Source organism: Cyprinodon tularosa, unplaced genomic scaffold (assembly GCF_016077235.1).
Source record: "Cyprinodon tularosa strain WSP-4 unplaced genomic scaffold, ASM1607723v1 ctg139, whole genome shotgun sequence".
Lineage (NCBI taxonomy): Eukaryota > Metazoa > Chordata > Actinopteri > Cyprinodontiformes > Cyprinodontidae > Cyprinodon > Cyprinodon tularosa.
The window spans coordinates 1,205,703-1,219,139 of record NW_024038210.1 but is presented as its reverse complement, the minus strand read 5'-3'; the positions used below and the strand labels follow the sequence as shown (position 1 = coordinate 1,219,139).

General features: G+C 38.9%; 1 protein-coding gene across 2 annotated transcripts; it reads left to right on the top strand.

Moving 5' to 3' along the window:
- The first annotated feature begins 3,806 nt into the window (after positions 1–3,806).
- LOC119778795 (mitochondrial basic amino acids transporter) lies at positions 3,807–13,377 on the top strand. Of its 2 annotated transcripts, none has more exons than XM_038278175.1 (4): positions 3,807–4,383; positions 7,631–7,674; positions 8,664–8,747; positions 10,912–13,377. In XM_038278175.1, exons 1-4 carry the CDS (start codon positions 4,350–4,352, stop codon positions 11,680–11,682), a joined length of 933 nt encoding a protein of 310 aa, XP_038134103.1. In that variant the 5' UTR covers positions 3,807–4,349; the 3' UTR covers positions 11,683–13,377. The 2 variants fall into 2 exon arrangements, with proteins under 2 accessions (XP_038134103.1, XP_038134104.1); XM_038278176.1 differs by having other exon boundaries at positions 3,809–4,383; positions 7,631–8,376.
- The last annotated feature ends 60 nt before the right edge of the window (positions 13,378–13,437 follow it).

The window sequence follows — 13,437 nt, the reverse complement described above, 5'->3', positions numbered from 1 at the left end:
AAAATCTGATTTACCTGACCCACATTGGAAGGTTCTCTGGTATAAACAGCCTATATGAAATAATGCCACATCATTTCAATTTGATTGGAGTACAGGCTTGGAATTTTCTACTCCAAAACTTGCATTTGGTTTTACTTTTTTCAGGAATTCAAAAGGTAAGAATTGCTGCTGTGTTTTTGGTCAATGTGAGGTTAAAGTTAGGATGATAAAATGATGCTAAAACATCTGCTGGTTAAGTTTCTCAGACATCCCCAAAACCCCAAGACTAAATATGAGCGGAGTGGTGTCTGGAGTTCAATGCAGTGAGGAATGCTCTGATCATTATATTGGAGAAACCAAACAACCTCTCCACAGACGCATGGCTCAACACAGAGGCGCCACCTCCTCTGCTTAGGACTCTGCTGTCCACATGCACCTTAAGCACAAGGGACGCTCATTCTAGGACCAGAATGTTCACATTTTGGACAAATGTTCACATTTTGCTTTGAAAGGGGTGTGAAGGAAGCCATTTATGTTAAGAAAGAAAAACCAACCTTAAACATATGGGGTGGACTCAGATTTTAAGCTGTCAAAAACTACAATGCAGCCATAGAGTTGATTCCTTCCCACTATCATTTCAACTCCCCACCCCTATGCAGGGGACAAAACATCTCGCCTGGACAGCCAAGCCAAACAATTGCCCCTAAAGACCCCCCTTTCAGAGGCATAGAACAGTACTGACTATTACAGGCTAAAAAAAAACCCAAAAGGACTCCCCATTCCTAAGGGGTGGTTCAATTTGCATGTTTTCTAAGCCAAAACAAGTTTTTTGGCTACTACATAAAGCTTCAAACTCAATGCTAATTCTGACATTTTGAATTGAAAATGCTTCCTGCGTGGGAAACTTGGAAAACAAGTCCAGTGGATTGTGTTTTTTTTTTATTTTTTTTTTTACTTTTTTAAGATACTAAAACATCCATCAGGATCTCCAGGCTAAGAGCAGGATTCAAGCAAAAGATTTAGACTATGGGAAGCTCAGCTCATTCTAACACCTGTGTGTCTTAATGTAGATAGGTTGCTCTTTTCTGAACTGCAGTTGGATGATTTGTTGATGCTTCCTTTGGGACGTTTTGATAGGATGGCCACTGTTCAGCTCTGTGGTTCACAATCATCCCACACCTTAGAAATGGCTTTTTAAACCTCCTTCTAGATGGGTTAATGTCAGTTTTTTTGGTTTCCATCTGTTCATAGATTTGTGTAGATTGCGACATGATGAGCTGCTGTCTGCTTAAATCTTTCTTTGCCTAATTGCTGTAGTCCAGCAGGTTCAGTTAAACTCAAATATAATAAACATGTTTAAAACTTTGTTTTATCATATTTTAATTAATACATTTTGGTCATACCTAATTCTACAGCAAGCATAAATTTGTATTTAATTTTGGGTTACCTTGGCTTCTAAAGGCTTTTCATTTGTCCTTTAATGGGCTGATTCTACAGGCAGGAAAAAATCTGCTCGCTGCTGATGAAATTTAACCTACGTAGATTTTTAAAGAATTTGGTTAACTCTTATTTTGGTAAAGGGGAATAATCATTTTTTATTCAGGACTTGGTTGGTTCTAATTGCATCTCCTCTTAATAAAGGATTTTGTTATTAGAAAACTGTATTTTTTAAATTAAAAGAGGGGGTTGAGGATACTTTGAAATGTAGCACTGTTCCCAGAGCAAAGTGTTTATGTACAGCATGTACTTTTTCCACTAAGTTACAATAAAGTGAGCATCAGTGATTAGAAGTTCAGAAATGGTTTTAAATGACTGGCACATGAGGGATGAAACCTGTTTGAGCAGAACGTGACTTTGATCAACAGGGAAATGCTGAGAAATCCACCGTAAGAAAACCTCAATTCTTGCAATAAGAAAGTACTTGGAGCTCTTCCAGGGGCCAAGACGGCCACTTATTCATGAACTGATAAAATGAAGGGATTTCCAAGAATTTCTGGATAAAAAGTTATAATTCACATTCAAACTGTCATTCAAACACAAAACGTATTGAAGTAATAAAGATAGGCAATTTTGAAAACAAAATCTTGCTCACAAATGGTATTAGAAAATACCATTTTTTTTCTCTGTTAGAAACGGAGCAAAAATTCCTAGAAACTAATCAGAAACACCTGTTTGGATCTTGCTGAACATCTTTAGCAGATAACAGGTTGTTCTGGTCTTCACATAGAAACTCTCCCAGATGTACCTAATTTCTATAGTTACTTTACTGCTGTGCATATAAAGAATATATTGAGCCCTAGATTTTAAGGGAAACTTTAGCAGGGAGCTCAGGACAATAATGAGAATGAGATGCAGTATATAGGCCAAATGTTGCATTCCACTGTACTTTTTACTTTGACTTTTCGATTTCTTTAAATTTGTTGAAGCTAAACTTTGTAAACACTGCTAAAATCTTGCCAGATTCCAGATTTTTGGTCTTTAACCACTTTGAAACTCTGAGCTCTACAGAGCAATGATCAGGCAAAAGACCTCAGTTCTCTACATCTTTGCAGATCGTCTCTAAGCCGTCGTTATTCTCCATAGATTCTCAATGAGGTCCAGGTCAGACCAGTTTCCTGGCCAATCAAACACAGCGATACCACTGTGATTAGAACTGGTATTGGTACTTCTGTAGGTTTGGATGGTATTTACCAAATGCCAATTGAAGAAAGAATTGCAGAAAAGATGGAATAGAGAAGGTAAATGGAGATGGTTTTCCAGGAAACGGGAGCAGGAACAGAAAGGAGGAAAACCTCAGTAACAGGGTTAGTATTTGGACACATGGCACTGATAGTAAACTTTTTAGATATAAAAACAGTACAGGAAAATGTGGCCATTGTGAGGACAATTAAACAATAAAATGTGTGATATTAGTATGTAAAAAATATAAATTAGAACAAATAGAAATTGCTTTAAAGAATTTGAGAAAACTAAAGAAACTTTTAAGATATTAGATATATTACAAAGAAACGTGGGAAGTAAAGATTGTTTAATGTAATTTTATTATATATTATGTAAAAAAAAAAAAAAAAGAAGAATCCTTTACAAATCCGCAATCCATACCAGTCATTGGCAGCAATCCACTACTTTTGGCAACACTGAAAAACTCAAGAACTAAGTAGATAAAGCTTTTCAGAACAGAGAGGTGTCAAGTTCCTGTGGACCAACACAAGCAGATCATCCACCACCCATCTTCTTAGGTAAGAGTAAGACTTTTCCATTTTAGCTCATGTTTTTTTGATTCATCGTTTGCTGATGAAGATTCTCAGTCATCCAGGTCATAGTCATTCCAAAAAAGTTAAAAGACAATCCACCTGACTTTGTTTTCCAGTTTGAAGACGTTTAAAGGCAAGGATAGCGGGAAGTAGGAAGCCATTTATGTAAGAAAGAAAAAACAACCTTAAACAGAGGGCGTGGACTCATAGAGTTGATTCGTGCCCACTATCACCCCCCCTTTCAGAGGCATACACAGGTATTAGGGTAACAAAGAACCCAAACATCTCCCCATTCTTAAGGTGCGGACCTGAACTTCCAGTTCAATTTGCATGTTTACTGAGCCAAAACAAGGCTTTGTTTTTGGTTCCCCGCGGCTGTGTAGGCCATGGTGTCACTTTTATACATTGAAAACCCAGTTTTTTGTCTTATGTTGGAAACCCATTCATTTATTGTGGAAGTTTGCTTTGTTATTTTATTACTGTAATGATTTAACGTTTCTGTATTGTGCAGATAATCCTGTGGATTGGAATTTTTTCTTAGTTTGAGTCACTGGATGTTTCGGCCCGCGGTGTTGGCTCAGTATCCAGCAGCTCACGTTGTTCAGGGTCACACAGTTTGAGCCTTGCTATCATAGTTTGCTGGCTAACGCAAGCTGTAGAGGACCACAGCGATAACACTGTTGATCTTGACGCTATGAGATCAGCAGCGACAATTATAACCCTGTTTTAATCCGCCGCAGCCAATGGATCCGGGGGGCGGACGGGACTCGCTAGGGGAGTTAGCTGCCTGCGAGGGATCCGATTGGGCCGCTTAAAAAGGACACGCACGCGCTGCCTGCTTTCCGCTACAATCTCCGCCTCACAGAAATAGAAAGGTCCAACAGGAAGAGCGAGTCTAATAGGAGGAAAATAATAAGACAACCTTCTCCAAGTGATAGCGGCTTTTATTAGCACGACTAACTGTTTACCTTCCCATCAATCCACCGAGCCCGGGGGGTAAATAGTTAGCTTTAATCTGATTCAGAGCTAGCCAATTTTTAAAAATTCGTGGCGCATTACATATTCCTATAATTTAAACCAATAGTAAATCTTCCAATCTGTGCATTTTCTAAAGTAATGGCCTTGGACTTCGCTGCTGGATGCATTGGAGGTGAGTGGTTTCGGGTGTGGGGTTAGCATCGCTGCTAGCATTAGCCTCGGTGGTTATTTTCCATCCAGGGGCCGAGGAAGCTCATTCAGCTGATGGGGGTGAAGAAACTGCAAGTTTCAGACCTAAACCCTGAGCGAAGTGGGGTTAAAAAGACGCTGGGATGGGAGGAAGGGGGTTTGAGCTAGTTTACTGAAGCTGGGAGCAAACCCGGATGCGGCTCTCGGGGATTTCTAACCGGCAGCTAAGATCCAGGGAGTGGTGCTCCTCAGATCTGCTCCAGCTGGATCAGGAAACGGCATCTTTCTGCTCCGATTCACTGCTGCCGGGTTAAACCTGGGCTATCATGATGTGCTCCATCTGTCCTGTAACCAGTAGCAACCATCTTTTGGGAGGTTTCCTTTAAAAAGACCTGGGATTAACTCAGAAATTGGTTCTCAGATACTTTGGGTTTCAGATTACACTGTTTGAACAAGAAGCCTAGAGTAACCTAGCGTAAAAAATATCGGAAACTGGGAAATTTAAGTTTGAAGTATGGAAAAGTTTATTTTGAGCAGTAAAATGAGCAGAATTGACCTTCATAACAGATTTCATTGCTTTCTCAGTAAATGTACTTTCATTGAAGCTCAGCACCAGGAACCTTTGGGAATCCTGTCAGCTGTTTTGTTCCTCCCCAAGGCCTTTTGCAAACAGGGTATGCACAGCTTTTGATAGAAGGTGAACAGATTCAACCTGTTGTGGCACTACATGACATGATTGATCTGAAATCTGGCTGAGAGATCCACTATACCAACACCTGCACTGATTGAAATACTAATCCACAGTGGAAAAGTAGGCACAGGCAAGGTGTTTAGATAACATAACATGTTTTTGTGTGAGATCATAATGTGGATTTTCATTTAGGATGGACTATTTATAAAATGATAATTTGCAACAAAAACCATCTGTGTGCTTTACTAGACAGACAGCTCTATTTCATAATTGAGGGTAAAAAGCAGTTGGACCAAAACCAACTTAAATTGTTTGTATTAGAGTTGGATCAATTTATAAAGTATATCTAGTAAAATGTGTTTACTAAGGGAGCAGGAGAGGTGTGAAGTAACAAAGTACAAATACTTCTTTACTGTACTTAAGTAAACTTTCTAGGTATCTATACTTTATTTTTCTTCCTACTTCTGACTTCTACTCATTACATTTTCACACAAGTATCTCTACTTTCTATTCCTTACATTTTGGCTTCGGTTTAATGTTTATAAATATTTATTTCACGTCATGAACGCCATCCAATGCCAATCACTGGCGCCATCCACATCTAGTGAAAACTGGTATAATTGGATGAGTCATAGAATGCAAACACTAATTTGTTAGCAAAAGGAAATCATCAGAAGCAAGCAGGAGTTCTTCAAACTGCAAACGTGTATTGTCTATGCCATGCTAGGATTCAGAAAAAAGATGTTGAAATGTCTGAAAGGTCGGACACAGGTGAGAGCGTATTGGGAGATGGAGACCAAAAAGGCCTTCCTCATCCTACCTCTCCATCTATCTCAAAGAATATTACGAAATAGTCGAAAAGTTTAGCTTTCAATTCATAAAGTGGCTTTTTTTTTTTTAAAGGTTACTTTATACTTTTATACTTTAAGTAGCTTTTGGAGCACATACTTTTTCACTTTTACTTGAGTAAAGAGGTCGAGTTGACACTTCAACTTTTACCAGAGTGTTTTTAAACTGCAGTATCTATACTTCTACTTGCCTAAAAAAATGTGCGTACTTTTGACACCACTGGGGAGCAGTCATCCCTACACCCTCAAAGGCGACTGGATGATTGATTGCATCAACATTTGTTCTGATCATTTTTACTGATTAAAAAATAAAGGCAAACTCCTACGAACTGCTGTTATTGTGAAATTACCTTTAGCTCTCGATAGCTTAAATTGAGTCACTGAGTTCCTTGTGGTTCCTGTAATTAGAGATGCTCAGATGAAGAAACCTCCTCATTGAAACTATTTGCTGTTTTCAGAATCAAATGTTGGAGTTTTGACTGCCTATTGTTGATTTCAGAAAAAAAAAGATCATAAAGATCCCCTCTGAATGAAAGCGATCGCCACAGAAAAAGGAAAAACGCCAAAATCTGATTTGTATTCTGCATAGAATACAATGATTTACTTGTTTTTCCAGAAATGACCCACTTATGTGTTCTATTGACGCAGGGATTTATTAACTCTCTTTGAAATATGTTCCCAAAGTCAGTAGCTCACTCACAAGGTTTACTTTAAACAAGTTAAAACCAGCAGAGGTATTTGCATTTATCACAATGGCCTGATATTCATGGAGTAATGGCTCTACATTTTCAAGGAATTTATTTTTTAGAAAACATAAGGAGTTTTTGATTTCAATGAGCAATAAAAAGCTATTTTGACCCACAGTGCAGCAAAATTGCTGTAAAATAGTTTTGGGGTCGTTAACACGAATCAAGGACGAACCACACTACAACTGACGTCACTGCTTTCAGTGCGCTGACCAGCTGACGGTTTGACTCTGTACCAAAACAGAGCCAGAGGACAAAAGTTCATAATTTCACAGAGATGAAAAGAAATGGGGCACAGCTGCTAATTGGGAAATAAGTAAATTTTCATGGTATAACAATCAACAAAATTCTCCGGTTAGACTAGAGAATGTTTCTTGTGTTTGATATATTTTACCCTACTTCGTGCTGTCAGTCCGGTTCTGTTACCTGTTTCTCCAGGTGAGACAGAATATGCAAACATTTTGACTGTAAATTTGAAACGATGCCACTCCATTAAATCAATCAATAAAACTTTATTTATAAAGCTCTTTTCATACCATTATTTTAATTCAGATAGTGCTTTCCACAATTACAAGCGTGACCCCATTGCTATCCAGCATATGATTTACATAATTACACACACTGCTCCCTCAGTTTCCACACCCTGTCTTGGCATTCTCAAGACATTTTTTCAAAACATTTCAAGGTCGTTTTCTGTCGGCCTGAGGGAGAAAGTAGGAGCCCTCTTTCAGCCAGCTGACAGGCGGTGTGCAGAAACGAGTAGGGGCATTGGATTACTCTGTGTTTTTCATTGTTTCCTTTACAGCAGAATGAAGGTTAGATCAGTGTTATCTCACTAAAAACATTCAGCTTAGCTGTTCTGAGTCCAACTCCAGCATTTCATGTAACCCGTTTTTTTCTTTAAAGAAAAATAATCTGAATTTCGATCTCTTCCATTTTCTGCAGGTGCTGCTGGCGTTTTGGTCGGGCATCCATTCGATACCGTAAAGGTGGGTGTTTGCTAATTCCTCTTTACTTTTAATCTTGTTAGGCAATAATAGGGTTAATTAACACAGTTGGTGTTTCAGTGTTAAGCCAGAACATCTTATGTTTCTAATTATAAAGCTATGTAAACCCAGTGTTAATATTTTTTGGCGATAATACTTGACAAACTAAGAACTTAAAAACTTTCTTTGCATGTTTATCATTAAATACGTTTAGCTAGAAAGGTGCTAAAAAATGAAAAGTTTACATAAAGTAGCAATAACTGCTTATTGAGAGGAGGGCCTCTGAAAGACTGGCTTCATTTAAAGGAATAAGACTCCCTAATCGAATGGAACCTTTCTATTTTTTAACTAAAAAAAAAGGCCTTAACATTCTATCACTGATAGTCTGGAGTTTTTTTCTTGAAGCCACTAGCTTCTTAAGCAATCCAGAGTCAAATAGGTCTGTTGTTCCAAAAATCCTGGCAAGGTGAGAAAGCTTCATATGAAGGCAAATGTGTTAGTGACTTAGTTTGAGGTTGTTTAAAGGAACACGAAGATGGTGAATGGCTTTTGGTTGTAGTTCTCTTTACACCTTGCTTTTGATGTCATTTCTCCCTGAGCCGGCGTCTGCTTGGGGCTCGGGGCGGCTGTCTTTAACAGCTACAGTGTCACTGTGTTGTAGATGAGAGAGAGAAATAAACAACCTCTCCACGGAAATGTGACCTAGTAAGTATGGTCCAGGTCTTTCTTTATCTCACCCAATGTCCTGTCTTCAGCTATAGAAACATAAAGCCAAGAAGGCGTTTTTTCTTTTCTTCTTTTTTTTTTTTTTTCTTAATTTTTTTACTCTTCTCCCATCTGTTGCACTCCATAAGCATTTATAACCCTGAAACAAACGGTTAAAGTGAATGTCTGCTTATTTCCCTGCACATGTGCTTTGTACTCTATGGGTTTTATTTTTGGGCTTTAAACATCCCTCTATGCAGCGCTAACGTTCGCCTTGTCATTCTCAGGTGCGGCTTCAGGTACAAAATGTGGACAAACCTCTTTACCGTGGGACTTTTCACTGCTTTCAGTCAATTGTACGCCAGGAGTCGGTAAGTGTAGCTTACAATTCTCCTTCCAGGGTTTTACATGAAGGTTTCACTTGCGCAGATCGTTTCGAGTGTCTGGTTACGGTCCTATCTGCGATTACATGCATCAGCAAGCAAACGAGGCGTCCCTGTCAGCCGGGGTCAGTGAGGCCTCAATCCTGCATGGGCTAAATAAGGCGGCAGACATTTGTGCTATTTGTGGCGTACACTCAGGCTCATTGCTTTGGCATATGGGGGAATTATGATTCACCTTTTGTAGCATTTCAGCTCGACTGTCCTCCAGCTTATGATCAAACCTAATTTTTATTGCACACAGAAACTTGGATGCATTTAAATGTGATTCAATGTGACGCAGGATTGTGAAGTAGAAGGAAAATGGTGCACCCATCACAAACCTTGTAGAAAATCTTCAGTCTCCTTTACTATGATACCCTAAAATAAAGATGTGCACCAGACCACCCCAACTTTGATCCAATCATTGGTCCGAAACAAACAGGAAAGATGCTTCGGCTTGGTTTATAGCAGTTTTATTCTCAGCCCTGCATAATAATGTGTCTCTGGCTGCGCTCCTACGGCTCTAAGCAAATCATGTTGCTTTATTACCCGACAGTCAGCCGCTGTCGGGTCAGTGGTCAAACAGCTTAAGGTCGTCTTAAAAAAAATACAGAAGCTGATCGAACCATCAAATTATTTCAAATCAATATTTTTAACGGAAAAATAAAATCAAAACAAGACCTTACAAAAACTGGAAACTGTAATAAAAGTTTACATAATGAGTTAACACTAAACCAATTTTAAGCTTGAATCTTTATCATTAATCACTAATATAAGGTCTATTTTCTTGTTTCCTTTCTCACTGTACCCCCTTAAACCAGCAGATGGCAGCTAAGGCTGTCGTGTCTGTCACTACCCGATCCGTCCTGGAAGCACGATACGTTCTCATTTGCATATCTAGATGTATATCTGGGTCTCCCTTGATTTTATTTTGTTAATAAGGCCTAAATGACATTTTTCCTCCATCAAAAATGGTAAACGTACTAAAATATAATGTGTTAAAGGTTAATAATGTATTTCCTGAGAAAATAAATGCCTTAAAATCCTTTCGGTTTTATCAGTTGTCTCTGCCCCATCTGCACCGGAAATGGGATCCTACGCTACTTCCTGTGGCTAACGTTTTCGGCTTTGGATTTAAACTTTTGGTATATAGAGCGTTATCTAAAGAAACAACTAAAATGAAGATTAACATGGTTTAATCATATTTTGCCAGACTGCTCTGAGCATGTCCCATGATGACGTCAGACAAGCAGTTTAACAAAGAAAACGTGAAAAGCATCAACATTGTCTCACACAAGTCATAAAGCATTTGTTTAAAGATGTGTATTAGCATTCTCTAGTGAGTTTAAGATAGAAATAACTAATTTCAGTACCATAATTACATTCTTTTTTTGGACACCCGGATGTATATCTGTTCGCGTATGCGGAGGACGGATCGGGTAGTGACTGGGCCAATCGTGTTGCTGTAGCTGAGTGTCCTTATCTTGGATTTTATCTCCTATTTTTATTCTTTTATTCCTATTTTTTTTCTAGTTTTGCCTGCGGTAAGTGGTGTAAGGGAAGAAAATATAACAAAAACTAAACTGAAACTTATAAAATGCTTGGATTATGAAATAATTCATAATTAAAATATTTTTTACATCAACATTTACACCAGCAACCATGCACCATTAAATAAATGTCTTCTTAAATAGTTAAAAATGTAAAATTATTAACAAAATCCTAAAAAAAACAACTTTTTTTAATGTTTATATTTACTATATATAGTGAAGTAATTGAATGTACCTTTAATTGCTAGTCTGTTTATTTTTTGGCAGGTTTGGGCTCAAACTGAATATTTTTTACTGGTGCGTTAGTTGGAACCTTTGTTTTTGTTTTTTTTTAAGCAGAATTTGGTTCAGCCAAATTTCTAACTTTTCGATTTTGGCTTTTGCAACATTTAAACCTCTGCTGCATCATAAGAGCTTTAAGAAACTCGCTTCCGATATGTCTATTTTATGCAAATAGGACTACTATACTGTACCTTAACACCTTTAACAAATAATTTTAACTTTGCTTTGCATGTCAACAAAACTTTGACTTAGAGCCTGACTCTTTGTCTCCCTGTCTGCAGATGCTTGGTCTGTATAAAGGCATCGGTTCTCCAATGATGGGCCTGACTTTCATCAATGCGATAGTCTTTGGCGTCCAAGGCAACGCTATGCGGCACCTTGGCAACGATACGCCTCTCAACCAGTTCCTGGCTGGAGCTGCCGCTGGAGCAATCCAGTGTGTAATCTGCTGCCCAATGGAGCTGGCCAAGACGCGCATGCAGATGCAGGGAACCGGGGAGAAAAAGTCAAAGAAGAAGATGTACAAAAACTCCCTGGACTGCCTGGTGAGAATCTATAAGAGGGAAGGGTTCAGGGGGATCAACCGCGGCATGGTGACCACCCTGGTGCGTGAGACGCCGGGCTTCGGCGTGTACTTCCTGGCGTACGACGTGCTGACACGTTCACTGGGGTGTGAGCCAGAAGACCCTTACATGATCCCAAAGCTGCTCTTTGCTGGTGGAATGTCCGGCATCGCCTCCTGGCTCTCCACCTATCCGGTGGACGTGATCAAGTCGCGTCTGCAGGCCGACGGAGTCGGGGGCGTCAACAAATACAGCAGCATCATGGACTGCGTCAGGCAGAGCGTGCAGAAGGAGGGCTACAGGGTCTTCACCCGCGGGCTCACGTCCACGCTGCTCCGTGCGTTTCCGGTGAACGCAACAACGTTCGCCACAGTGACTCTGTTTTTAATGTACATGCGACGGGAGGAGGAATGCAGCATGCCGACATCAGAGCCGCAGCCTGTGCAGCTGCAGCCTCTGCAGCAGCAGACGCAGCCCACCAGCATGTAGAGGCAGGCAGGTTTGTGGTCAGTTAGCTGTTCATAATGACTATAGACAGCCGACTGCTGATGAGCCACCTGTTCAGGTGAGGACCCATCCATCCGTGGTATTTAAATAAACTTTTTTTTTTTTTTTTACTAAAAGCTGCATTTGTATATAAATGGATTCTTTTTAACACGTGCTTTTGTACAAAGAGCAAGTTCTCAAAACATTAGAAAACTGTACTGTGATGATTACCAAAATGTATGGTTTAAAAATAAGTGTTTAGGTCAGAATGGAGTCGTACCTGTTAGCAGGTATCCCGTTTAGCAGTTGCACATGCTGAATTGTGCATTCAAATACTTGGTAGCCAAAAAAGTAACAGTTATGCATCCAAATCAGTGCAGCTCTGTTCTTTTTTTATAGCAGTAAAATTTTACTAAAACATGTTAAATCCAGGGCTGAAACAATTAATCGATCGAACTAAATTTCAAATAACTCAGCAATAGGGTAATCGTTGACTCGGGTATAGAGACTATAAATCATGCCTTTAGCTGACAGATAAAAACCCACTTAGAGCAGAAGTTATATTAAAATAGTAAAAAAAAATATATATATATTTTGCATTCAAGATAAAAAAAATAATTTTCACCTGTTAATGTGCTCCATCCACAAGTGGAAACGTTTTAGTTTTACCTGGTTTAAATCTGTTAAAAAAATCTCTTAAAACTTTTGCTATCTGATTATAATCAATCGATTACCGTAATTGAATTGCAAAATAATCGTATCATTTGATTATTTGGCATCTTGCAATAACAGCTTAAATACAGATGTTGATATTGCAGAAAGTTCCCAAAGGGTAATTCTATTTGTTTTTTTTTTTTAAGGTCACTGAACTTTACTTTGTGTTTTGGCTGTGTGAGGCTCACCTCACTCTGAATGTAGTTCAGATTCTCTTAGCACACTGTTACATAAACCTCTTTGGATCAGATCTTTCTGTAGTTTCCCAGTATTTAATCCGAGCTTAAATCAAAAGTAAAGCGGCCTCCTCCTGTCTGTTTTTACTGAAGCACCTTATAACCGTATGTATGGTTGAAGCAAAAGAAGTCTGACTTTTTGTACCAGTTGGATATTTTTTTTTTTTGCTTTGCTTTAAACTAATAAAGTTGTTGGAAACGGGATTTTCAAAATCTAAATGAACTATTTCCTTGTCAGCAGGAGTCACTTTGTCCACAAGGGTGCAGCATCAGACCAGCTCTGTCCAATCAGCACCACCCAATAAACCCACCAGACTGGAGTAGCTGCCCTTTTGAAAGACCGGTTTATTTGACTGTTTACGATGAATGTTTGCATATAAAATTTAAAATATGGAGAAAAGTGAACAGGGGGACACAAACCAGACATGCAGAAACAAGAACCTGTGTGTAGATGATGCTGATGTTGGATTGCAGAGTGAACACAATGTACGTAATGTGAAACTGCTCTTTCCCCCCCATATTTTTGTCAAGGCTTCAGTATGAGCTGTAAATCTGTAGTTTTGTAATTTCTTTTGCATTTTTTTTATAGGTGGAAATGATTTGATATACTTTTGGGATGCTTTAGATATCAAATGCTGCTTTGTGTTCTGTGCTTGATTGTGTACAATACTTTGCACTAAAGTAGCCTTTTGACTGTAGTTCCTTGAAAAAACCTGCTGAAAATAAAGAATTATTTTTAAAGAGTTAATTTGCAGGAGTTGATTCAAGCTGCATACAAACCTGTTGGAGACACTGACCTCTAGTGATA